This window comes from Dreissena polymorpha, chromosome 4, assembly GCF_020536995.1.
Source record: "Dreissena polymorpha isolate Duluth1 chromosome 4, UMN_Dpol_1.0, whole genome shotgun sequence".
Lineage (NCBI taxonomy): Eukaryota > Metazoa > Mollusca > Bivalvia > Myida > Dreissenidae > Dreissena > Dreissena polymorpha.
This window is the reverse complement of record NC_068358.1, coordinates 37,511,965-37,539,714: the sequence shown is the minus strand read 5'-3', so window position 1 is coordinate 37,539,714 and position 27,750 is coordinate 37,511,965. Positions and strand designations below refer to the sequence as shown.

General features: G+C 33.4%; 1 protein-coding gene and 1 long non-coding RNA gene across 3 annotated transcripts in view; one reads left to right on the top strand and one right to left on the bottom strand.

Moving 5' to 3' along the window:
- Positions 1-13,692, top strand: part of LOC127877702 (atrial natriuretic peptide-converting enzyme-like) — a 52,193-nt gene extending 38,501 nt beyond the window's left edge. For both annotated transcript variants that reach the window (XM_052423830.1, XM_052423831.1), the window contains exons 8-17: positions 1,607-1,729; positions 2,417-2,527; positions 4,295-4,405; positions 4,656-4,779; positions 4,936-5,067; positions 10,386-10,435; positions 10,781-10,949; positions 11,346-11,650; positions 12,493-12,644; positions 13,096-13,692. In XM_052423830.1, coding sequence (XP_052279790.1) covers positions 1,607-1,729; positions 2,417-2,527; positions 4,295-4,405; positions 4,656-4,779; positions 4,936-5,067; positions 10,386-10,435; positions 10,781-10,949; positions 11,346-11,650; positions 12,493-12,644; positions 13,096-13,281 — 1,463 coding nt within the window. In that variant the 3' untranslated portion in view covers positions 13,282-13,692. The remainder of the gene's footprint in view (positions 1-1,606; positions 1,730-2,416; positions 2,528-4,294; positions 4,406-4,655; positions 4,780-4,935; positions 5,068-10,385; positions 10,436-10,780; positions 10,950-11,345; positions 11,651-12,492; positions 12,645-13,095) is intronic.
- LOC127877709 (uncharacterized) lies at positions 11,505-27,037 on the bottom strand. The gene is made up of 5 exons (XR_008048586.1): positions 26,920-27,037; positions 26,554-26,676; positions 26,129-26,245; positions 12,507-12,691; positions 11,505-11,630 (listed from the first exon to the last, which is right to left on the bottom strand). It is a non-coding gene; the product is annotated as an uncharacterized LOC127877709 (long non-coding RNA).
- Between the last annotated feature and the right edge of the window lie 713 nt (positions 27,038-27,750).

The following is a 27,750-nucleotide window of genomic DNA, read 5'->3' as shown; positions in this document are numbered from 1 at the left end:
TGAAGCTAGCAATTTTATATTTGAAATGCATGTGTATCTCATGGAGCTGCACATTTTGAGTGGTGAAGGGTCAAGGTCATCCTTCAAGGTCAAACGTCATATAGGGGGACATTGTGTTTCACAAACGCATCTTGTTTTAAACATCTAATAAATTACCACACCCCACATTACACCCCCCTCCCACTCCCTCCTACCCTCCCCCCCCCAATTTTTTTTTTTTGAACATTGAATAAATTACCACACCCCACATTATACCCCCCTCTCACTCCCCCCTTGATCATGACTGGCAGATGACCCCTATTGATTTTCAGGTCACTAGGTCAAAGGTCAAGGTCACAGTGACTCGAAATAGTACAATGGTCTCCGTATGATAACTTACATTAGGTCAAAGGTCAAGGTCACAGTGACAAAAAACGTATTCACACAATGGCTGCCACTACAACTGACAGCCCATATGGGGGGCATGCATGTTTTACAAACAGCCCTTGTTTTAAAAATAATTGTGAGGTCTATGATATTTCAAAAGTGCTTTATTCTTGAAATATTTATTTATTCGCACTCTGTGTACATTACAATATTCAAATACTTAATTCAATAAAATCAAGAATTTCTTTATGAACCCAGTCAATCATAGAAGCATATTTGTCATTTTAAAAACATGCACTTTTTTTCCTTTAAAAGTTTCAGACATCAAAAAAAGTATTTAATTGTTTGAAGTACCATGTGAAGTTGTCATATAATAATAACTTTCACACAAACAGTCATAAAACTTTATGGACAACAAAATGTAGCAGGCAGGTGGATTTATGATAAGACATTAAAAAATAAGAAAAAGTGGGATGATAACAATTCAGCTGTACAATTTATAGTAGGATATATTCATCATTCAATGAGCATGGTATCTAAAAGATTTTTATTATGAACAAATATTGTACTAAAAATCCCTTTGAAAAAATAGACAACATAATAAGTAAACTGGAAATTATTTCACAAAGGCAATTATAATAGCTAGGGTTAAATAACACTTTGCTCATGGTTACGCACCCTTATTTTTTTCAGCCATATAAGTTTACTTTGAAATTGGGTTTTATTACAAATTTAAGGGGCTATTGGCTAGTGGACTCCTTGATATTTCCATCCATAGTTTAGATGGTGCATTTTGTGCCCTTTGGTTTAGAAGCCAAATCATGTTAATTTCTTTATTAAGCATATATTGTTTACCTTCAATGTATGCTGGAGTGCTTGAATAAGAGTAAAAATAATGGTTACTCCTGGTATAGTTGCCAAATGATGCGGATTGATCAGAGAAGAATAAAGCTTAAACAGGTAAAACAACTGAATCCCGCTCTGTCAAAAGGGGATCAAATGCATGCGTGTAAAATGTTGTTCCAGATTACCCTATGCAGTTTAGAGTCCAGGGAGGACACTTTTATGGTAGTTTTCATTTAAATGAAGTCTCTTCTTAGTGAAAATCCACTTTAGGCGGATACTGTTGTCCCTGATTAGCCTGTGTAGACTGCACAGGCAAATCTGGCTAGGACAATTTACGTTTATCCATTAAACCTGTTGTTCCAATAGTGAGACTGAATTCATTTCATTATGTCAGTGTTGAGACCAGGCTATCTGCGATGTGCGAACAATCTTACGGTGCCACGGGACAGTTTCTGCAACCATAGAGATGATTGCTTTGATAACAGTGATGAGACAGACCCAGATTGCAAATACGAAGGTTAGAACCGTAGTTCTAAAGAAAAAAAAACTGGTTGTTATATTCTGTTAAATATTGGTTTTGCAAAAAATAATACTTTGATTCAAACCTTACAACCGTAAATTGTTTTGCCTGTCGTCAGGCACTGATACTATGACAAAGAATCAGAGAAACACATATTAGTTGATTTTCCTATTAATAAATTGTAATAGCCCATGGTCATTTTACATAAATTGCTGGGTTTTCAGTTACTGTTTAACGTATTCATTAAAAAGCAGTTGTAAATATGATAACGTGTGTTTGATAGGACATACAGATGATGTATGTTGAACATCAGGTATTTGACTATTTTATGCTGCTGTTAAGTGAAATCTGTTCTGGTGCACTATGTGCATATGAGGTTCGCTCTGTAAGAAGGGGTTTAATGCATGTGCGTAAAGTGTTGTCCTAGATGAGCCTGTGCAGTCTGCACAGGCTAATCTGGGATGATACTCTCCGTCTCAACTGTAGTTCTGCTAAGAAAATACTTTTTTTAAACAAAATATATCATAAACGCCAAAAGTGTCCTCCCTGATTAGCCTGTTTGGACTGCACAGGCTTTCAGCTACAACACTTTACGCTCATGCATTTAACCCCATTTTATCAGAGTGGGTCTCATCTATATTGTTGGTAGGTAGATCAAATTAAAATGGCATTTAATTTGTTCAGAGTGTGGCATACATGAGATTATGTGTGATGACGAGCTCTCTTGTTACCTGCGTGATTGGAAATGTGACGGATACACAGACTGTCATGACCAGTCAGATGAGAAATACTGTGGTATGTACACTAGTGTGTCTTAGCTTAGTCTGTAGGGCTGAGAGATACTGTGGTATGTACACTAGTGTGTCTTAGCTTAGTCTGTAGGGCTGAGAGATACTGTGGTATGTACACTAGTGTGTCTTAGCTCAGTCTGTAGGGCTGAGAGATACTGTGGTATGTACACTAGTGTGTCATATCTTAGTCTGTAGAGCTGAGAGATACTGTGGTATGTACACTAGTGTGTCTTTGCTTAGTCTGTAGGGCTGAGAGATACTGTGGTATGTACACTAGTGTGTCTTAGCTCAGTCTGTAGGGCTGAGAGATACTGTGGTATGTACACTAGTGTGTCATATCTTAGTCTGTAGAGCTGAGAGATACTGTGGTATGTACACTAGTGTGTCTTAGCTCAGTCTGTAGGGCTGAGAGATACTGTGGTATGTACACTAGTGTGTCTTTGCTTAGTCTGTAGGGCTGAGAGATACTGTGGTATGTACACTAGTGTGTCTTAGCTCAGTCTGTAGGGCTGAGAGATACTGTGGTATGTACACTAGTGTGTCATATCTTAGTCTGTAGAGCTGAGAGATACTGTGGTATGTACACTAGTGTGTCTAAGCTTAGTCTGTAGCGCTATTTATATTGCAATTATTCTATAACATGGTTACAAGTATCTCTCTTTTAGCTCGCCTGATCATTGCATGCTCAAGTTTGTGGTCAGTTTATGTCTGGCAGTTGCCGTGCATGATGTGGTGTTGGTCTTAAACTTTAAAATCATCACTGCTCTAGACACCATAGTTTTTGACTTGTTTTGTTTAAACTTGGTAAAAATGTTTATCTTGACCATAACTAGGCCTTATTTAAATCTGGGTGAAATCAGCTGAAGAACTATGTTACTGGGTAAAATTCTTGGAAAACCATTGTTTCCACTTTAAAAGCCACATGTATTACTTGATCTTGATAGAAATTTGTTTAAAACTTTATCATGACAATACCAAGGCAAGTCAAATTTGGGTTAAGTGAGGTAAACTAGGTTGATGTGCCAAATCCTAAACAATTTGTAACCATTATATAAGTCGCAATTATGATTCAATCTTGATGAAGGTTGATGATATTGTTTATCTCAACAATATCTGTGCCATTGTCGAAAGTTGGTCCTTTTGAGTCACCAGACCATATCTTAGAAAAAGCTTTTATTTACTCACACATAAAATGCCTCATTTGTTACCTAATTGTTAGGACTGTTTGAATTGTTTTCTTTGTGGTACCCAGGCCATGTTTAATAATTATTTAAATGACGTTAAACACTTAGTTAAGTGGTCAAATCTCAAGCAATTGTTTTACCCTGAACTCAGTTGAGCACCTTAATGATAGGCCATCATACTCTCTTATGAGCAGTATTGATGCCATGAATGTTTTTATTTGCATTTGTCCATCTGTATATGTGCCTGACCAAGTCTCTGTATGTCTTCTTCATAAATACCGGTATGGGATTCATGTAGGGGTATTTCATAGACGTTCATTTCCCAGGACCTGAAGATATGGCATGTACATTACCCTCAGGCTCATATGTCCTTCATGCATTTTTTTTATTGAATCAGCATTTCGAAAAATTTATTGAAAAGGCAAAATAAAGTTTTGTGTATCATTTCAAAACATATGTTTTGTAGAAATCAAAGAACATTTTTTTGGTCTTTGTTATTTCTTTATGCACCTGTGATAACAGATTTTTATACTGCTTTTTCCAAGCCTAAGGTTCTACATATTATAAATGATCAACTGCTTTTGCAGGTATATGCAAGTCTGGTGAATTCAAGTGCTCCAACCATAAATGCATTCCAGCCAATCAAGTTTGTGATGGTATTGAACAGTGCTCCATGGGTACAGATGAGATGCGGTGTTGTAAGTTAAACTGTCAGATTATATATTTCAGTTTATGAAAAAGACTTAGATTTATCATTTTCAAATACTACATAAAAATGTTAGACCTAATATTAAAAAAAGGTTCCATCATTTAAATAATTTATTTATAGATTTTATTTTGTATTTAATTTTTACCTTTGAAAGGACAGGGTTTATTCAAGTCACTCTGCCCATCTGTTTGTGGGCATAAAATGTTTAACTTCAGTTAATCTTTTGATTTACATTTCAGTGCATTTGTCATCTGACCTATCTGGCACACTTGCTGTGACCTCAGGTGACCTTCAACTTCCTGTTTGCAGTGACACCTGGTCTGAAACCATGGCGACAGAAGTCTGCTCTCAACTAGGACTTGGGTAACAATTACAGATGTAATTACGATAGTGCTTTATTGGCATCATTACTGGTATAAAAGTTATTCTTCAAAGAGACAAAAACGTGTGAGAAATTAATGCCTGTTTATTGTTTTAAGTAGCAGTTTAATCATTTACTTTCACTGGTTGTTATTACAGCCCCAGCACTGGTAGCAGCTCCATCTCACCAGTCACTGCAGGGGTGTCTACCAACCAGGGCTTCATGGTGGCCAGTCCAGACCCCAGAACTCTTAACCACAATCAGACCGTGCTTAGTAGGCTAGACAAGGCGTAGGTATCTGTGAAGTAACGTTCAATAGATATATGAAAATTAATGATTGTGTTCTTGCTGAAAAAGATTTTACTTAACATCAAATGCACCAATAAAACAAAGTGTGTGTGTTTTAATCAGATTGCAATTGGTTGATTTTTCATATTGAAATTGTTGGATTTATAGCAGTATAATAACTTTAATAATCTGTTTTTTCTATTTCTTCATATTTTTTGCATTATGCAAATAAGTGTGTAACATCTGGTGTTAATCACAGACATTTGTATTTTTTATGGATTTTAAGGTCATACTACCATCACCAAAAATTTCAAAAGCTAAGTAAATTGTTTTTACTTTTTTTCAAAGTTATTTTGTCTATGGCTCACTTTATGTACTTGTTTTAACTTTCATGCAACGAAGGAAAGTGGTAACAGGTCCGCACAGTTCCACATGTATCTTTGCTCCTCCTACCATGTACAATGTGTACATTTTCCCCTTCTACATTACGTTACGGAAAAAAATGTACACTTGGTGCATAAACATTTCTGCCATGTAAAGCTGTTTTATTACATATATATTTTGTATATTTTCTTCCATTATTGAAAGAGTATGTGACTGTTCACTTGGTATTTTACTATGTTTATCCTTATGTTTTGTTCATCATTAGTCATATTATAATATACATGAAGTTGACTGGAACAATTGTTTGACGAATTATGTTTCATTTGTGCATTATCCAGTCATAGCTCTAGTCTAACAACTATTATATAGAAAAAGCTCTAAGGGACTTCCTTGTAAAATTACCTTTAATACCATGAGCTTTTTGCAAAGCGTTAAACCTACTAGTCTAATTAACCAAGCAAACATTTTTGCAAGGCAAAAGCCCCAACAGAAATGTATGGAAGGGTATTTAGGTAAAAATTACGTTATTGGTGGTGAATATTTACATTATGACTGATGCTTATTCTAATTTGCTTTATGACAATTCCAACATGCTTGTTGTCTATTCGTTTATACTTGATGATTGCTGCAACATAACATCATTCATGATGAATATTTACATTATGCGTGATGTTTATTCTAACATGCTTCATGACAGTTCCAACATGCTTGTTCTCTATCGGTTATACTTGATGATTGTTGCAACATGCTTGGAGACAATCGAATGTTTGTGTGTTCATTATTCCTGAAACCAGTCATAATCAGTTTTGCCACTAAGCGTCATTAACAACGGCAGTTAGCAACAGGCAGTAAGCAGAATGCAACTAAGCAGAATGCAAGTTACTAAATTATGACAACAGGTGGCGCGCGTTTATTTTCCGTATGTTAAATAAATTACTTTTCGGAAAAAAGCGAAAACATCCAAATCATTTTGACTAGTAAACTGAATAAGCTGAATTAGTTCCCTTTGTTATATAATATCCATTAAACTAAATACATTTATTATTGCCATGAAGACCAGTAGGCCTACACAATGAATTGACTGCCGTGAATGTTTTTGATATTTGTAAGATGCAATTGGCACTCAAGAAATTATACATGTATTTTAGTCAGGACATAACGGGGCTGATGTGTTGGAAGTGTGGCCCGTGCCGAGTCCGAATAATTACAGTAGACGTAATCTACCGATGTGCATTGTATATCGACCTCATATTTATAAAGTAGCCCAAACCCCCATTGCCACAGACCTGTGCTTGAAACTTTCAGATTTCTCTAGTCTGTTTACCAGGCTATAATTACAATGTCTATAAACACATATTTATCATTTTATGACTATATAATGTCTGTGGTATAAAGAGAAACCTGAAAGTTACAAGTACTCGTGTCTAGTACTGTACAACTATTGTACTACTCGTTGAGAAAAGAACTACTTCTACTACATGTATTAAAATATCATAAAACATAATTTTCAATCAAGTTGGAAAAGATAAATAAATAAATGTCATATAAACAGGTCTGTCATGAACGTTGACGTCACTCTTGGTTACCAGAAAAATTCCCACGCACAGATTTCAACCGTTATTGTTTACAATCAATTAAGTGCATAAGTACTTGAATTTGTATAGCGTTTTTTAAAGGTGTATGTCCAGCCACAGGTGGTTAGCGTGTGGCTATGATAATAATTAGTGAAAACATCTTTTGGAATGATAAATAATCATATTATAACGAAAAATCAACTTTTGTAAAAAAAAATAATTTTTACTATCAAATATATATATAACATGGTATCCAACTTGAAATCATCCGAAAACTGGGTTCATCGTTTTAAACAGCCATTTCTTCATCAATTTTGCAGCAATTTTCACGATCGTGGTCTTTCTCAATGCAGAAATAAATTTCCTTTCTGGAAATATATGTGTCTCGCAATATTTTTACAAATACTGGGTCAACTTTTAAGAAATAACACGATACACAACTCGCGTGACCCAGTTGTGATTGATCAGACAGTATTCATGACTCAAATCTTCACGGAGTAAAGGGCATTTTCCCTGCAAAGTTCACGAACCTCGATACCATAATTCAATAAAACGTATGAAAAAACATTCTTACCGTGCTTGCCGTTGCATTATGCATCAAAATTAATTGGTGATTTCATTGGTCCAATGCGGAGGTGTGTCTTTACAACTGGAGATTTCATTCATAAATACGGTCTGATCGATCACAACTGGGTCAAGCGAATTGTGTATAGCGTTAATTTCTTAAAATTTGACCCAGCATGTGTAGAAATATAACAATATATATACATTTCCTGAAAGGAAAATCATTTCTTCGTTGAATAAGACCGGGTTCATGAAAATCGCTGCAAAATTAATTTAGTAATGGCTGTTCAAAACGATGCACCCTGTTTTCGGATGATTTCCAGTTGGATACCTTGTTATATATAAAACGATAGTGAAATTCTTTTTAAAGAAAAGTTGATTTTTCGTTAAAATATGACTATTTATCATTCAAAAAGATGTTTTCACTAATTATTATCATAGCCACATGCTAACCACCTGTGTGTCCAGCGCGTGTGCAGGGAGAACAGGGCTTAATGTATTTTTTTGTTAAAAGCCGGATCTCAACTGCTTGATTTTGCGGTGGTAAAATGTAAACCTGCATTAACTAGTGGGCTGGGTTTATCTACCAGTGATTTGCTGCTAACATTTAGAGTGTTTATAAATAGAAACACATGTTTGAGCAGACAGCATACTTGGTATAGTATAGATGCATTTATATGTAAACTTGATTTGAGTCATTCGCTAGCTATTGGCTGAGAGAAGTTCATAACCTTTCAAGTGGGCGGTGCTTAGCATTTACAGGGAAATTTGAACTTCAAGCAGACAACAAAAACTTTTTTCTATAAGTCAATAACTATATAACTTACAATCACCAAATTACACATACATATTTTTTGTATACCAAAGTATATGTATGCCAAATTTCATTGGAAAATATTAAATAAAAACTGCAATATTATGAAAAAATCATTTTTGTTTTCTGCTGTTAACACACCAGTGTACAGCTGAATAGTGGACATTTTGTGAGTTTGGGGACCTTTTATACTGCTTCTCCGGTGTTTAAGCTCTATAATATTTATATCCAATCTGTATGAAAAAATGTCAGTGAACATTAATCCAGTGTTAATTTTTGAAAATATTGAGGCATTCATTAATTATGGATCTAAAACGGAGCATTAATCTGCATTAAAAAAAAACACCAGGCATATTGCATATTAGATTGGACACATGAAATTATTTCGAAAGAAAGCAATAAAAGTTTTAATTCTACATGAGTAAGTCTCGCTGCGCACGATAACGCTCTTACTGCTCGTATATATTTATCTCTTGGCAAATACCTAGTGTTTTATTTAGCTTAATCTAAATTGTGTCATTCATCTATATGTACTTAAAGCAGCATGACCAACAGCTCTTTCCTATGTGAAAGAGATTGACACGAAATACCTACCCATCTATAACAAAGTTTATATGCGCACTTCAATATTATAGTTTTATAGCATTTTATGTGGTGCAATATAAAAGTACTCTAGTAAATTTGAAATTATGTAATGGATTTCCTCTCAACATACATGCAGAGTTTCAGATAACTTTTTCAGCAAAATCTTGGTTTACACTCTAAAAAAAAAAATCCAGCCTTAAAGTCTATTATTAATTCCTTTTTTCAGGTAAGTATAATTTTTGGCACATCCGCATTTAGGTTTATAGTCTAAGAAGAGCTCATGACAATTGCTGGGTTACAGCAGACTTTTTGCGATAAAAGGACCAGATAATGGAAAACGTTCGGCTTTTCGACTGTTTTAAAGATGGTCTGTTATTCATAATAACATCAAATTGCTGTTGATTTTATAATTGTAATGAGGGCCTAGACGAATGGGAACTCATTAATTAAATGTTTACATTATATGCATTGATATTGAGTTTTACGCATGATCACACATTTTGAATTCTTAGTTTATTTTTCCAATGTGTAACCGTACGCACAGAATTTAAGTCTACTTTTTTACTAAATTTAATTCATTTTTTTACGACTTTAATCGTCTAATCTGGAGATCTGCATACATGCATTAGTAGCATATATTGAAATATATCCATAGAATTTCTTTGGTTATTGAAGGTAAATTACTGTACAAATTTTATGTAGTCATTAACCAAAAAAAAGTTACGTCTACAAACACGCGGTTAATTTCGGTTCAGTAGCAAATATCTTACAAAGGGGAGCAACTTCTCCTATAACATAACATTGCCATCGCGTTAATTTATTCAAGGCATCAATATTTGATTCCATTTTGCACTGCGCCTATTGCACAAGACTCTCTGCACAAACCAACATACACATATGCAGCATGCAATTAACTAACAAGAATGTTGCATCTGTATACATGCATGATACCATTAAGCAGAATGTAAATAGACAATGGACATCAGGCAAGATGTAAGTGTCATCAAGCATGAAAAGGTGTCTACATAATAATTGAAGTACCATCAAGAATTATGACACAGTCACAAAGAAGGATGTAATAGTTTGAATTGTGTGACATGAAGAATGTTGAGTTCTATCCTTTTTAATATAATTTATCTGGTATGGAAGTAGAAGGACAAATAGACATGCTATCAACAAATACAAATTAGTTACACAAATAGCATGTTTGTAGACATAATTGGTTTCAGTTGTATGTTTAAAATGTTAATTAGTTGACTTTAACTTGTTTCTTAAATTGTGTGTGTTATTTTAAGCAATCCTTTATTATTGAATTAAAAATTGTTTTCAATTGTTTTAGGCTTTTATGATAAATTGCTCAGGGTGAACAATCATAGAGTGTTTGATCCTTTCATTTCAGAGTTGCCTGTCCTTCAAATAAAGTTGTCCAGATGGGATGTCAACAGAAAGGTATTATTAAACTGTATTTTAAGGACCAAGTTGGGGCTAATGTTAGACTAAAATGACTTAGATTTGGGCACATCAGACTTTATAAGTTATTGTTTTACGAGAAGACACTGACCTGTAAGTATCCTAAACAACAACATAATTGTAATAATAATAATAGAAATGTGATTCAAACTTGGATACTTTCCTTGTTTCATCTCAGTAAGTTACATTTTTTGGACAGTTTTTATTTTACTGTTTTGAGAAATCACATAATGGCTAGCAAGGTGCATACTCAAAGTTTAGAAGTTACATACTTTGCTAAATTTAATGTTAAACTGTATCAAATTTATACTCCTATGTCCTCAGGTTGTGGTGAAAGACAAATTGATGTTCTTACGCCCTTCATTGTTGGTGGAACTCTGGCTCCCCAAGGGAAGTGGCCCTGGATTGTCTCTCTTATCATGAAGGGAACCAATATATGTGGAGGAGTCCTCATAGGGGACAAATGGGCCCTCACTGCTGCACATTGTATTGTGTAAGTGCGTGGTGCAGTTTGTATGTAGAATAATAAATACATAAATTAACTGTTTCATAGCTGAATATTAAATATTAGGAGGAAGCAATATTGATTTAATTATTAAATACATGCCTCATCTTTGTAATATAATGAAATTTAATATACCTTCGTCTATAATGAAGGAAATTTATTTATAGAAGTTTGGACAATAATGAAAGTTTCGCAACTGTTCTTGGCTTTATTAAGTGTTGCATTAACATTGTTAATGTCTGATGTGTTTAAGCTTGAAAAGCATATGTGTGATGGCCTATTAGTGTAACCACAAAACTCCTAAAACAAAAACTTGTTTGTTTTGAAGTCACTTTTAAAAGCAAGGAACACACTTAAATCCCAAAAAATAAACAATATTTGCAGTCACCAGGATGCCAACTACACCCTGATGCCGCACGTGTTCGAGGTCCTGGCAGGCACCACATCCAGGGAGCGCCTGTCTAAGCAGCCTTTCCAACGGGTCCGCGTGGAGAAGATCTACCTCAATCCCAGCATGCGGCGACTGGAGAACGGTCAGATTGACTGGGATATGGCCCTCCTCAAACTGTCTTCTGCTGTGAAGTTTGGGGACTTTGTTCAGCCCATTTGTCTACCAGAAATCAGTGCTCCTGTGCCCACCAATCTCCAGTGCTTTCTTGCAGGATGGGGCTATATCAATACAAAATCTGGTATGAACTTATATCTTGAGGGGAATTTTTTTTTTTTTTTTACACTTAGGGTATATCACTGTAAATTTCAGATATTAAAGTCAACCTCAACTTCTTTGTGAATGAAAATGTTTGGAAAAGTAATATTTTACATCCAATTTCTGATTTTAGCAGTCTCTTAACAAATTTGAATACATTGTATGCTGTTTAATATCATGGTAAATGTTTAATATTGGAATTTAAATAATATTGGGTTGTGACTGCTTTTTGTATGGAACCGATACGTTTTTATTTATCAAAATTTCCCAAGGAATGCAGATAAATATTTAAACACAAGTGATACATAAATTGCATATTTCAATAAAAGGGATCAATTTAATCTATCCTCTTTGTAGCCATTGTAATGTTTCTCATGGTAGTGATGGTAACGCTTTAAATTGTAGTCCTTATAGCATTTCTTTGTTTAGTTGTGGAACTGTTTCTCTTTATTAGTATATTTCTTTTTTTAGTCATGGTTATATTTCTCTTTGCAGTCATGGTTACATTTTTCTGTGTAGTCTTGGTCTTGGTAACATTTCTCTTATTAGCCATGGTAACATTTCTCCTTGTAGCCATGGTAACATTTCTCTTTGTAGTCTTGGTAACATTTATCTTTGTAGTCATAATTATGTTTTGTCTTTGTAGTTATGATTATGCTTCCGTTTGTAGTCATGGTTACATTTCTTTTTGTAGTCATGGTAACTTTGTCTTTTAGTCATGGTAACTTTTCTCTTTGTAGTCATAATAACACTTTTTAGAAATGGATATGCTTCCCTTTGCAGTCTAGGTAACTTTTGTATTAATGGTAACATTTCTCTTTGTAGTCATGGTAACTGACCTGCGTGAGGCCAAGATGCGGCTGTACAACGATGACTTCTGCTCTAAGAACATCAACCAACAAAGTCTTGAGACACATGTGAACACCAACTCCACACTGTGCTCGGGCTACACTCACGGTCAGATCTCAGGTTGCCAGGTATGTGCCCTTGAAACAACACAGTGTTGTAAACTCCTTAGAAGAACCTAAATTTTAAAAGATAAAACAAAGATATTCTTGATGAATATGTGCATAAAACAAAACAATACCATAACAATAAACCAAAACAATACTGAAATGAACTAATTTTTAATATGATATTTAATATGCTGGGGCCATGATTTCTTAATGACACAATGTATAGTGGCAGCCTTTTAACTAGGATTCACATGAGTTTGATCCTCATAGTTTGATTTACAAGCTTTTAAGGATATCTCTTCTTAGCGCCAAATCCAGTTAGACCAATGACTATGCTGTGCACTCAACAGGCTAACCTGGGGCCACACTTTACGCACATGCATTAAGCCCCGTTTTTCCAGAGCAAGGCTCAATTGTTCATTTTTAGTCCATTTTTTTCAAAGTGATGCTCAATAATATGTTGTATTTCCAGGGTGACAGTGGGAGTCCATTGATGTGCCAGGATTCAACAGGCCACTGGACAGTGCAAGGTCTCATGAGCTACGGAGTGGACGGCTGTGATGGCCAGTTTAAGAGTATTGTAAACAGATTTGCCAAAGTATCAACATCTGTGAACTGGATACAGAGTATTATAAGTATTAATCTCTTTGTAACATAGTTCCACTACCTGAGATACATTTATACAGTGATAGCACATGATAAAATCTGCTTATAACATAGTTTCACTACCTATGATGCAGTTATAGAATGACAGCACAAGGTAAAATCTCCTTATTACAAAGTTCCACGACTGGAAACATGCTTTCACTGCATTTGATGTGTGGCATAACATAATTATGCCTCATGTTTGCATTTAAAGTTTTGTGACTATAACAACTGGAAAGTTTGGAGTAACCTTGCCTATAGTTTCACTATCTATGTGAATTGATGCTGGAACTCAGTTTGGCAATGTTGGATCTGTATGGAGTGAACATCTGTGTTACACAGTTCTATTTCCTGTTTGCATTTGACAGTTTTTAATTCCATAAATGGGAAATTGCATGCAACATTTTTCAGTTCATGTGTTCATGTCAGAAATTGTCATGTAACATGTGGAAATCTCATTACTTCATTTACCTAACTGCTGGTTACCATTTGCTAGATAATGTAATCAAGGACCAGTATTGTTTTGTAAGTGTGATGTATGAAGGGACCAGCTATTTTACGACATTTGATGACAGCATATCATGATATACCGGTATATTATTTAAACAATTATTTATTGACCAGTCTAAGTATTCCTTTTGTATCATTATTACCTTTTGTTGAATATTCATTCATCAAGCATGTTAAATATTCATGTACAAAAAGGAAAGAGTAATATTTGAAGTCATTATACATTCATTTTTTGTGTCAGTTGTGTTGTGTACTTGTTTCTTAAAACTCAATTTTCAGGAATATGTGTTTAGTGAAAAATATAATCACATATAATACTATAAAAAACGCTTCATCGTTATAAATATATTTTTGTTGAAAACAAAATAAATTATAATGTTTTAAAATAGTTCATTAAAACATATTATTTTAATAAGCAAGTGTGTTCCTCACCATATATTTGTATAATGTTATTATTGCTTTATTTGTCTGCCAATCATATAGACAAAATGTGTGCAAATCCATTTAATGGATGAAAATTAATCAGTCATCATTATAATACAGGCTATAAAATACCAATTTATATGATTTTGTGTGCATTAAGTGGACCAAAATATTAGTCTATCTAGACTTTGCAATTCATAAACTTGCATTAAAATGCATTTTTCGTGATGTATAGTATATATATATATATGCAAGTTAACCTGACTTGGGTGTTTAAAAATATTTGTCATAGTCTTGGTTGTGACTAGTGTGATACGTTGCTTTTCTTAGAAAGAACAAGAACAATTAGTTAGAGTGTGATTGTTTTTTGTAGTTACACAGTATGTACTTGTCAGGGAATGAATAAACCCACATTCCAGTTCTGGGGTTAAGCCTTTGTTCCAGTTTTAGGCTTAAGTTTTACATATCTTATGTTACCGGTAAAGTTTTACAGCAAAGTTATAAATATGTCTATTGTTTTGTTTTTAAACAAGCTATTTGAATTGGGGTATTAAATGCTGGTATGCCTTCTGAATAAGTTTCAACATTGAAAACAATTTATACAATGCTGCACATATGGCTTGTTAACTTAAATGACTGTCTCTCATTGTTATAGTAAACATTCAAGTGATTGGGTTGTGTTTTCCAATCCTTTTGTTTTACAATTTTGCTTTTCCTTACATTGCCTTAGATGGAAATATTACAAGATAGTTGTCTATATATAATCATTACATTACTTAATTATTTCTTTAAAGTTGACCTGAGCATGAAGGTACATATTTAATTTTAGAAAACCCATATTACCACTCTAGAAACCACCATTATAGACTTAAACTTGATTAAACCTGACTATTTGAATCTGGTCCATTTGGGGTTATTAACCAATGGGTGTTTCTTGAACTTGGGTGAGCGCTTCATCTGAGTGCCATCACAATAATTGTTGTATTGTTATTCAAATGCCTTTGAACATTAACAATGTCTTACATGTTATGCAATTATTATTAAATATTTATGTCAATTACTATGTATTATATTGACTTTCTTTGTTAGTAATATTGTTTGTTCATTATCTAAACAGGTAATGTTTAGTTTTTTAGTTGTTGTTTTTTTTCTGAGAGATAATGTTAAGTGGTGTTTGTGCTAAGTCACTGTAAATCTATCTTTAAACAGGAATGTTTTAACAATTTTTTTTAAGAAAACTGCATAAATGGTACAAACATAATTACTATTATCTCCAATTGACATGGCATGTACAACTTTATTGATGATTACCATTCTTATAGTAAAAACAATAATGTTTTATGCTTGATTTGGAATTACATGTAGTAAGACTAATAAGATACAAAAGCTGTGTTCAATTATATTTGTGTTTGAGTAATATACCATTTAATATAATAAATGATTTGTGTTTGTATAACAATTTTTTTTATATTACCTTATCTGCTATTTTTTTATTAACAGACAATCGATATTGACACAAGTAATCATTTTTATAATAGACTTTGACATTTTAAGCAATAGACTTTGACATTTTAAGCCGAGGTTGTTCTGGTTTTATTAGAAATGTATGCATATGATATGTGTGCTGTGCAATATCATATATTTAATATATTTTAACCATGCTCTAGAAAATCCTTGTTTCATGCATGTGCATTAAGTCTCATTCCAGATTAGCCTGTGCAGTCTGCACATGCTAATCAGGGTGACACTTTCTGCATAAATTTTCGTTACTTTACTTCCTTGAAACTAAAAATTCCATTAAGGAGGAACTGTTGTCCCTGAGCAAATTCGAATCTGGAAAAACACTATGCACATGCATTTAGGCACGTTTTACAGAGCGAGGCTATATCAGTTATAGTGATGATGCTGAGGAGGATAAACATCTCTTACTATCTTTTTTTTCATCAAACCCTAGAGAGCTGTTGGAATATATTGAACATTTTAACAATGTGGTGTGTGATTATTATTTTTTACGACCGACTTTATATTTTTATATAATTTGTGTTATATTGTATTTGTGTGTATGCATTTTTTGTTTGTTCCACCAAAATATTGTGTTTTTTCTTCCAATGGCACATGTATTTGTTTTTCTGACATACATTTTTTAGTTTAGTTGTGAAGTGTCATGTTTGTACATAATTGTACATACACACATACGTCCCAGGTTGTGCTTCTAAATTTTTGTCAATGATTCATGAGTAAACAATTGCTTATTGTTGTCATTTATAAGGTTTTGTACTATTCTCTAGTAAAATAAATTCAGAGTTTGTTTCTGAGGAATGTTTACCGTTTTTTATGTAAGAAATAATCATGTTTTAAACAAAATTATGTGAAGTTAAGCTGCTTAGGTATTGAACAGTAAAGGCTTTTGACTGAGTGGTTAAATTATCTCTTATCTGAGTGGAGGAGTTTATTTCTGTAATATACATATGTTTTAAAGCCTACTTTAATGCTCTTTTTATAAAGATAGTAATGTATGATGAAGATTTTTTACTATTTAACAACAAAATGTTAATAGATTATACAGAGTTGAGATGCATCTATTTTCAATAAGTTGTTTTGTTATATATTTAATGAATTCTATTTGTGTATATCATTCTCATAAATAAACATTATAAATATGTGCCATTAATAATTTATATGATTTTATACTTTTTGATAATATTTATACTTGTAAAAGTGAAAACAAAATGTGGAAGTTTAAATTGTTTGTGTTATTTTTTTACATATTTGACAAGCAATACTGAATTCGTAAATGTCTTTTACCAAAATGAGGCAAATCTAAAGATAAAACTTAGACTGTTAATATCAGTCTCAAAAATAACATTATTCATGAAAGGTATTGATATGTGAAATAAGCAACCTTAGCTTATACAATTTTAATGCAAAAATATTTTTATTTACACGCTCAAAACGAAACCAGTATATTGTTGTGCACTTAGTTTTCATTTAAGCACTGACATGCCTGTCGATAAATTAAGTGTGTACATAAGTATAAAGACGATAGGAAAGAGTTTATACAAGACAGATTCTCTTAAATTATGGTGAAAAATTTGCATTTCCCACAACAAGTCTCTTCCAAAAAGAGCATAGACATGCCAGTCAATCTAAGAACCTCTTTATTTAGAAAATGTTGGCTTCTTTATTTTGTTTTCTGCATTAAACAGCTGTTGTATTGGGGTCACATATTCCAAAATTGATTAAAAAGTAAAGTTTGAGACATTTTACAATAAAACTGTCTAATTAGCTTAGTCAAATAAAATGTATGTTTTAGTTTTGTTTATTTTAGTCTAATTCAACAAAATACCAAAGATCTGTCAATAAACAACTGTGTACATTGTATTTATAGATCTTTGAAATTACATGCCATTAAATTTAATTGATAATATGGATATATGCTTAGAAAATAATGACAGGGCCCGTCTGATAGATGTGTAACTTTAATACCTTTCACTTCAATAGGTTTGTATGTATCAGTGCCATTCTGATACTTTGATACTTTAAACCCATATGTCTGTCAAACATAACTAAGAGCGAATCATAAACATGCTTCAAAACAACTTGTTTTATTACTGAATGGTTTGCATTTTACTGTCTATTAAAATACACGTTAATTTTAGCTGGTAGGTAAAGTTCAATGTTGTCAACAAATAAAGAAACAACATCAGCGACATAACCTCCCCTTGCATCAGTTCAAAGTCATAACTAAAATAAGATAAACACGATTTAACACATGATTTAACATGAAAATACATATCATTATTATTCTGAGCACTTTGCAGTGTATATCGGACTCAAACATTTGAAGCCATAATGCTTTGCGATATATACTATCAAAATATTTTAACATATCGAAGTATATACCATACACACGTTTATTTTCATTTAAATAATTTTGAACAATAGACATGAATTCATAAATGGCATGAACAGTGCCACACTCACCGTACATGCTGCCGTCTGTATTTAAACATTCCTGGTAAATAAAGTAAACCACCGAGGCATTTTTTAATGTAAACAAACACCATGAAGAACACTAGTTTTGGGTTGTATTGTAAATACGAAATTTATTGGATTCAATATCAATTTTTTAGCCGGATTTTTTTCGAAAAAATCTCGGCTTATAGATTGATGTTGTCGGGCGGGCGGGCGGGCGGGGGGGGCGGGGTGGCGGCGTGCTCGAAAATGTTAAAGTTCTTATTTCATGGTATAACTTTGGTATGCTTGGACCTAGAGTCTTCAAACTTGACATGAAGGTTGGCCAGGATTAACAGATGACCACTGGTCATTTCAAGGTCATTCATTTGAAGGTCAAGGTCACTGTGACCTTCAATATAAAAAATGTTAAAGTTCTTATAACTTTGGTATGCTTGGACCTAGAGTCTTGAAACTTGACATGAAGGTTGGCCATAACTAGTTAGTAACCACTGGTCATTTCAAGGTCATTCATTTGAAGGTCAAGGTCACTGTGACCTTGAATGTAAAAATGTTAAAGTTCTTATTTCATGGTATAACTTTGGTATGCTTGGACCTAGAGTCTTCAAACTTGACATGAAGGTTGGCCAGGATTAACAGATGACCACTGGTCATTTCAAGGTCATTCATTTGAAGGTGAAGGTCACTGTGACCTTCAATATAAAAATGTTAAAGTTGTTATAACTTTGGTATGCTTGGACCTAGAGTCTTGAAACTTGACATGAAGGTTGGCCAGAACTAGTAAGTAACCACTGGACATTTCAAGGTCATTCATTTGAAGGTCAAGGTCACTGTGACCTTGAATGTAAAAATGTTAAAGTTGTTATAACTTTGGTATGCTTGGACCTAGAGTCTTGAAACTTGACATGAAGGTTGGCCAGAACTAGTAAGTAACCACTGGACATTTCAAGGTCATTCATTTGAAGGTCAAGGTCACTGTGACCTTGAATGTAAAAATGTTAAAGTTCTTATTTCATGTTATAACTTTGGTATGCTTGTACCTAGAGTCTTCAAACTTGAAATAAAGATTGGCCAGTACTAGAAGATGACCACTGGTCATTTCAATGTCATTCATTTGAAGGTCAAGGTCACTGTGACCTAAAATGTTAAAATGTTAAAATTGTTATAACTTTGGTATGCTTGGACATAGAGTCTTCAAACTTGACATGAAGGTTTGCAAGCACACTTAGATGACCACTGGTCATTTCAAGGTCATTCATTCTAAGGTCAAGGTCACTGTGACCTTGAATGTAAAAATGTTAAAGTTCTTATAACTTTGGTAGGTAAAAATGTTAAAGTTCTTATTCCATGTTATAACTTTGGTATGCTTGTACCTAGAGTCTTCAAACTGTGACCTTCAATGTTAAAATGTTAAAATTGTTATAACTTTGGTATGCTTGGACCTAGAATCTCAAACTTGACGTAAAGGTTTGCAAGCACACTTAGATGACCACTGGTCATTTCAAGGTCATTCATTTCAATGTCATTCATTTGAAGGTCAAGGTCACTGTGAACTTAAATGTTAAAATGTTAAAATTGTTGTAACTTTGGTATGCTTGGACCTAGAATCTCAAACTTGACGTAAAGGTTCATATTTGTGACCTTAAATGTTATTGTTGTTCATGTATATGCATGCATTCAAAACATAACACAAGGTTTGCTCATGCCTTGAAAAGTACTTACATTTCATTTTGACCTTTGAACAATATTTCAGTAATTTAAGTATTGCATTGACAAAAACACGAAAGGTACTTTCCTGTCATTTAAATCAAAAATCCGGCTTCAATGCGGTCATCTCCGACCGCAGAACTCTTGTATGAAGTATATCCTAATAATTTATTATTAATTGAATAAGAATAGTATCATTTGCATATTAAACATGCTAATTGTTAGATTAACGATTTAATATCTGTTTATATCCATAACTGTCTGACTACTAGACATTGATAATTGAGTTTAGTATCCATATTATTCATTTTGAGAGAAAAATAACTACAAGCATTCGATGTTTTGACAGGATTATTTGTACAATGCCCTATGCGAAAATATGGCTGTCGATATACTTTTTTAATAAATAATAATATCAACACAAGGCGAGTGCATTGTTCATGTATAGAGGCAATTGCGCACGATGTCTGCTGATTGTCATAATACAACAAAAGACGAAATCATATCAATTATTTGCTCTAGGCATCTACGTCTGTTAGTGCCTCTTTTCGAGGACCAAAAGTAATGATCGTGCTAATGATCGTATATAAATAGTCTTAAATTATTCAAAAGATTTATAGTTTGTCCGATGAACTTTTTACCGTAGCAATTCTTTCCCTAAGTAATTGTTACAACATGAACTCGCTTTGAAAACTTCCTTCTGTAATTAATACACGTTTGTGAACAGCCCTTCAGACTCTTCAGCGCATTCATCAACGTCTGAAGTATAAACACTCTCAATCTGACTTAAGGAACGTTTATATTATGACACAACATACATACTTAACAACTTTGTTGTTGAATATGTTCGCATATTTCATCCTTGATTAATAAAATAAACGTTCAAATGCGTTGTATTTATAATTGTCGCTTATAATTAAACCATTAATACAATGGATATCTTAGTGGGTTTCTATAACAGTATGTAACAAGTCTAAATGTAATAAAGAAAATAATGAATTTATATTACTTCGTATGTATCACTGAAATCCAAGATGTTTAATCTCTTTCTCCTCCCAAAACATTCCAAACAGCCATTTATCAACACAAAAGTAGCAGGATACGATAACACAACTGGAATAAGTTAATATTTGAATGGTTATTAGCTCCACTGGCCAGAGGCCAGCGGGGCTTATGTCATGGTCCTGTGTCCGTCGCGCGTGCGTGCGTGCGTCCGGCCGTGCGTTAAATTTTTCTTTAAACATCTTCTCCTAAAGAACTGGTCCAATTCTGATGAAATTTCTCAGGAATGTTCCTTGGGTGAACCTCTTTCAAATTTGTTCAAATTATGCCCCTGGGGTCAAATTTGACCCCGCCCCGGGGGTCACAAAATTGAAAATTTGCTTATATAAGGCCTATTTTGTGAAAACTTTCAAAATCTTCCCGTTCATAACCATCGGGCCTAGGGTTAGCAAATTGGGTTTGTAGAGACATCTAATAGTCCTCTACCAAATTTCTTCAAATTATGCCCCTTGGGTCAAATTTGACCCTGCCCCGGGGGTCACAAAATTGAACAAATGCTTATATAAAGCCTATTTTGTGCAAAGTTTAAAAATCTTCTTGTCCATAACCGTAGAGCCTAGGGCTACCAAATTCGGTATGTAGTGACATCTAATAGTTCTCTACTTAGTTTGTCCAAATTATGCCCCTGGGGTCAAATTTGACCCTGCCCCGGGGGTCACAAAAATGAACATATGCTTAATATATCCGCGGCCCGCGAAATCTCTCCGCATTTTACACTGGTATATTCTGCCTAAGCATTTTTAAAACGAGCGATATAATTGGCTGTCGTTTCCCAATCTTCCAATTAAAATCGGTTTCATAAAATGTGTTTGGTATTTCGTATGCAAATGGCGCCGTTGTGAAGCGAAAATTAAGATTATTGAAATGACACATATCAATCGAATTAACGACTGACATCATATAGTTTGATTGGAATAATGAAATGTGTTTGTCAACGAAAAAGACTACGTTTTAGATACAAGAAAAACATATTTTGTTTAGAAATGTGCACAATGAATTTGTGTCACGGAAACCAGTGTTTCTGTTTGCAAATTGGTAGCTAAAGAAACTTCAGCGTACAGTTTATATAGTATTGACATACCTGTACGCTGAAGCCAACCCCGTATCGAAAGTCAACCAGAGTCGTAACTTATTTATGTCACGCTATAAATCAAAGCAAGCTCATTTTCTTGGATACATTTCTACATATATTGGTTAATAAATATAAATTACTGCATTTGGGGATATTTTAAGGTTCAAATGTTTCAAATGCGTCTTACAATAGATGAAAATAACTCTCATCAGTCTGAAATTCACAATTTTGACGCCATTGTCGCTTTGTCACGGGACGAGTTTTCATTTGGATACTTTCGGATCGACCTTGACATTTTTTGCTGAAATTGTAAACATCACTTTCGTTTTCTGAAATCTATTATTTGTGATTAACAACTTACGTCTGGTGGATTATAAGACTGATTTCAGTTTGAATCAGGTAATTTTTAATATTATTTACTTCGAGTTTGTATTTACACTACAATTTGTTTACAAAACAAGCCAAAATAATCTTAAATACCGGGAAATGTCGTTCTGAATTTGAAAACACTTGAGCACATGGTATAATACTAAAATAACGCCATATGACCGTGAAATCTCGGGAGAATCGCATTTCAAGAAAGTCTGTCACATCGCTGTTTTTCTCGATAAATTTCAAATGTTTAAGATGAATTTTGTGAAAGAATATATCAGTAAAATGTAAAAAATGTCAATCTTTCCGATGAAGTGGTTGATTTGGGCCAATAACTGCATTTAAAAGCTGTTTTGGACCGGTCTTTGTTAACTGTCAACTTTTCGGGAATTTCTGGTTGACGTTCCTAATGGGGTTGGTCCATAACTATAAAGTCGCGCCAGTCAAAAATCATAAAAAGCGACATTTAAAGTTATGGTAGCCAGAACTAGCAAAATGGGAGTTCAGTCTACTCGCGAAGTAAAACAATTTAGAAGAGGATCTTTCGAACATGGAAATAGACAAACATGATTTGATTTATATGATAGTGGATCTGTGTATAATCAGATTCATATGCATATTCTGCTTTATTATGTCTGTCACGATGTTCAGTTTATTGAAATAGCATTGAACTAAAGATTTGAAATGCAAGATATTGAAAGGTAAACAAATTATATATATTAATTTATCTCAGTTAAATACATCATTAAAACAAGAAGAACACTCAAGTGTGTTTGTTTATATTTAGTCCATTAACCTTGTTTGTATATAACATTTTATTTAAAAAAATGTATTGTTTTGTTTGTTTTCACCAAATGGTTAGTATTATTTTATTCGTTTATGTTAACATTCTCAAAATTCTTGTTTTATTATTGGCCCTTTTTATCCAAAAAAAAATTGAATGACATCATTTTATGATTTATAAACAGATTGCAAAAAATATTTGTTTAAGATAAACTTAACAACAAATTGTTACATTGAAATTAAGTGATTTTAATATTCAGTAGCAAAAAAGTAAGGAGAATCCAACTTAAAAAAGATGTATCTATTAAATGTATATTCTACCAATACCGTGGACAATTCCCTTGTTAATAACATGACTGCCGCTAAGTCTATTAATAGCAACCTTTCAGAGAATAGGTCAGATACCTTATTTGAAAATATGTGGCAATCCCAGTATTTTTCAAAAACAAACATGACAGGTAACCAATGTCAGATGCAAAAAGTAAAGGAAATATAGGTCAAGCTAATTGTTTGTCAAGATATCTCTTTAAACCTCACGCCATATGCAAGTAGTGTTGCAATGACCGCAACATCTTGATGAATTATAATTCATTTTTTTGTCTCATAAACATATACTTTGTTCAACAAACAACCTCTACAAAGTTATCATTGTCCCCTACCGGTGAAACCGGAGGGGACTTATGGTTTGTGCTCTGTGTGTCAGTCAGTCAGTCAGTCAGTCAGTCTGTCCGTCACACTTTTCTGGATCCTGCGATAACTTTAAAAGTTCTTCATATTTTTTCATTAAACTTGTAACATGGAAAGATGGCAATATGGAGATTATGCACGTCATTTAATTTTGTTTCTACGTCAAGAATTCAGGTTGCTATGGCAACAAATATAAAAAAATATATATAAAAATCTGACAGTGGTGGAGTTTCACCGGTAGGGGACCAAATTGCTTGGCAATCTCTTGTTCCTACTGCCTTTCGGCACCTCATGAACCTGAAAAACTCGTAACTTTATGTTTCCTCAGGCAAATATCTTCTTTGTACAATAAACAATTTCTTCACCACGTTAACAATCCTGCTACACTCACTAATGCCTCAAGAATGAAGTAACGTTCAGGTGATCTACGTCATTAAGTATTTTGCATATGTCATGAACTATATAATTAACAGAAACTTTGAAACCTACAAACACTTTTTGGAATTTTGGAAAAAGATTCATGATTGTATGAAGGAACTTTCATTAATCTTGTAGAACATGCGCAGATTTGATCTTCAGCATCTAAAAATATGTGAAATAGAAAGAACGACAATATCTTTTGGAGAGATAAATGTACGTACGTTATAAGCAAAGGACCTGTGCGACAATTCCCGGACTTTTTAGTCTGTTTAGTTAACACAGTAGTAACCTTTTACCATATATAAAAAATGCTCAACCTTCCAACTTTAAGCGCCCAGTGGGACGAGGGATAGAAAGAGAAAGTCACATGCTTGAGTTCATTTCAACCCATGCGCATTGCACGCTTTTTCGCATAAACAACTGTGGAGCGATACAGGGCCACCATGGCCCTCTTGTATTAAAATATGTTACGTCGCAAGGTTCGTCAACAGAACTTAAATGGTTTGCTTTAATAAGTGATGTTATTTTATAATTCCAGTGAAATAAGCAATTTAAAAATCGTTATGCCATTATGTCTTTTTGGTTAGCATACACAGGTTTTTAACGTTGTGAAGAATTACAAAAATTTAAAACATATCAAACAAATGTACATATACCAGTTATACAAATGAAACTTTGCAACAAACACTATTTCACTCTTTGTTTTAGTTTTCTGATTTCTTAATGCTGACTGCAGTAAAAATGACTGCGGCATGTCACAACTTTTATTGGACACCGAATAATGTTTAGAAAATTGAGGAATTTCCAGTTTGTGTGTAGGTAAAATGATGAATGGCTCTCATAAAACGACAGTACATGTACATGATTTTTTGAAGTTTTGTGATGACTTCATAGTACTTAAAAAATTAAGTTTTACACAATTATGAGTTTACTTTCATAAACTTCTTTTGACCTATTTTATGTCAGTTTAGTTCAGTTTCCCCATACTAGAGCTTTCGAAGTTTCGATACGTTTTAAAATTAGGTCAGTAAATATTATAATTAAATTACTGTACCACGATCATTCTATGACATACTAGGACAAAAATAAAAGTATATACAATATAACTGATCTTAATCATACGATGTGCCGATAGGAAACCGAACCATCAATATTTAAGGAATAAAATAAAAATTACATTAATAAAGGGAAACGATTAAATAGTGTTTAACATTTTGTAAAAATGAACGAAATCGTCATAATATTATTTTCAATGTATTGTTAAAATTGTGTGACTTGGATTCCCGTAAAAAGAAATCTAAATCACATGCATGATGTTTTCGCGGAGGAATTTGTTTATTATGGTAAATCAAAATTTTCACTATTGGTGTCGTTCAAAAAGCACATAATATGATAACATTAAGAACATTACAACAAAGTGCAAAAACGCAAGTTATGAAAAGAAACAATTGTTTGAACGACAATAAATTAGATGTTATTTATAACCTCAATAATATGCAATAATACTAGACAAATTGTAATTGTTTATGAGATAGTTTACCAGTCATCTTTATTATATTTTAAACATTCATTTACACATTTAAAATGGTCAAATACCGCCTATCTTAGAACAGCTGTGCATTTTCAGATTAATTCATATTAGTAGAATCACTTGCAATCGAAGTCATTTCAGTGTAATTAAGCAGCTATTAAATATTGCACTTAAAATACGGCAACATGTAAATCTCAAATCTAACAAAATTTCCAAAAGCATCTTCTAGATTCTTATTTATTCCTAAGACAGTAACCCTTTAATAACTTATTCAAAGAAGAGTGCATATTTCTCCTGCAGAAATGTTTCCTACATTACCCTCTTCACATGTGCAATCGGCCAGGGATGTCGAACCGTCGCCTTCGGTGACCGAGTTTGGAGGACACGCCACGCATTCCACGCTGTCCGTGTCTCGATAATAACCCATGCCACACGCTAAATTGTCAAACGAGATGGGATGTATTCAAAGTTATATTCAATACCACTTAATAAAGGCGATGATAAAAATATACCACAAATCTGAATATTTTAGTTATAAACCGGCGAACTTATATTCAACGAGAATATGTTTTTTATTATATGTTATTTAAAAATTATATCATGGGATAGCATAAAAAAGAACTAGAATATTACATAGAATAAGGATCGATTATTGTATCTCATGTGTTGTATTTAAAATATACAAATGCAATTGCATTAATTATTAGGTCCCTTCGACTGCTTCACTAAAAACAGATAACTACCTATGCACGTGTTAAAGTTAATAAGGGCGTTTCCTAGGTAGCAGTCACATCTATACGAAGTCTCCATTTTGATGCATTGTTGTGTACAGCTGTTCAACTCTGGGTTCTTACACTCGTTAATGGCTGTAAGTAAGATCTTAAACATTAACCCTCGCATATAAAAATACTAAATTCGATTTAAAGTAGAAACAACTGAAGTAATAATATTTGTCCTACATTATTCCAAACATAATTGAACTACATCAAGGAAATTAATTACTAGATGAAGAAGCAAATTAAGCAACTGTTATATTAATGTACGAATTGATGATGTTGAAGGAGGGAAATTTTGTATCAGAACGCATTTCAATTAAAAAAGTATGTTACCTCTACAATTATGATCCGCATACGGGCTTGTACCATCACATTCGCATGTGTATGAGCCGTAAGTATTGACGCACGTACCCACACAATCATTTTCACCCTCCATGCATTCGTTGATATCTGAATATAACACACGTTCGCAAAATGTATGCCATTTAAATAATATTGAATTAGGGTGTATGTTGTCACACAAGAGTTTGTCGTACATTTATAACAACACCACAACCATAATTGTATAATACTTTTAAGGCATGTAAATACAATGTTTAAACGTCATGATGCTAAAAATTACATATGTTTAAATTAAATCGCAGATTTGATTAATGTCCAATTTTTTGTTTTAATAAAAATGTTTCGTAACACACACTGAAAACTATTCGTTTCGGTTAGAATAAGTATCTAAATCTATTTTGCATATGATAGCTTAATAACTGAATATCGTTGCACATAAATTGATCATGTTTATTTTAAGTAGCACAATGTTATCAATCAGTGAGCCATCAAGCAGGAAATCGATATTTGTATCATCATGCTCACGTAATGTCCTGTATTGTATAAACAATTGGGCACTGAAATATAAAACATAGCGGATGGTAATTACCAAAAAAGTAATTATATTGTATATGGATGTTCACCATTCCTAAATTACAAAACAGCTTACCCACACAAGACGCTTTGTCCCAAGACAATTTGAGGCCGTAGGTTGTGCATTCACAGCGATAGGAACCAGCCGTGTTGATGCACACATCGTCACAAAGGTGACCGCTAGTATGACATTCGTCAATATCTAAAATTAGCGATTACACACGTTCATATCAACGAAGCTAAACTTAA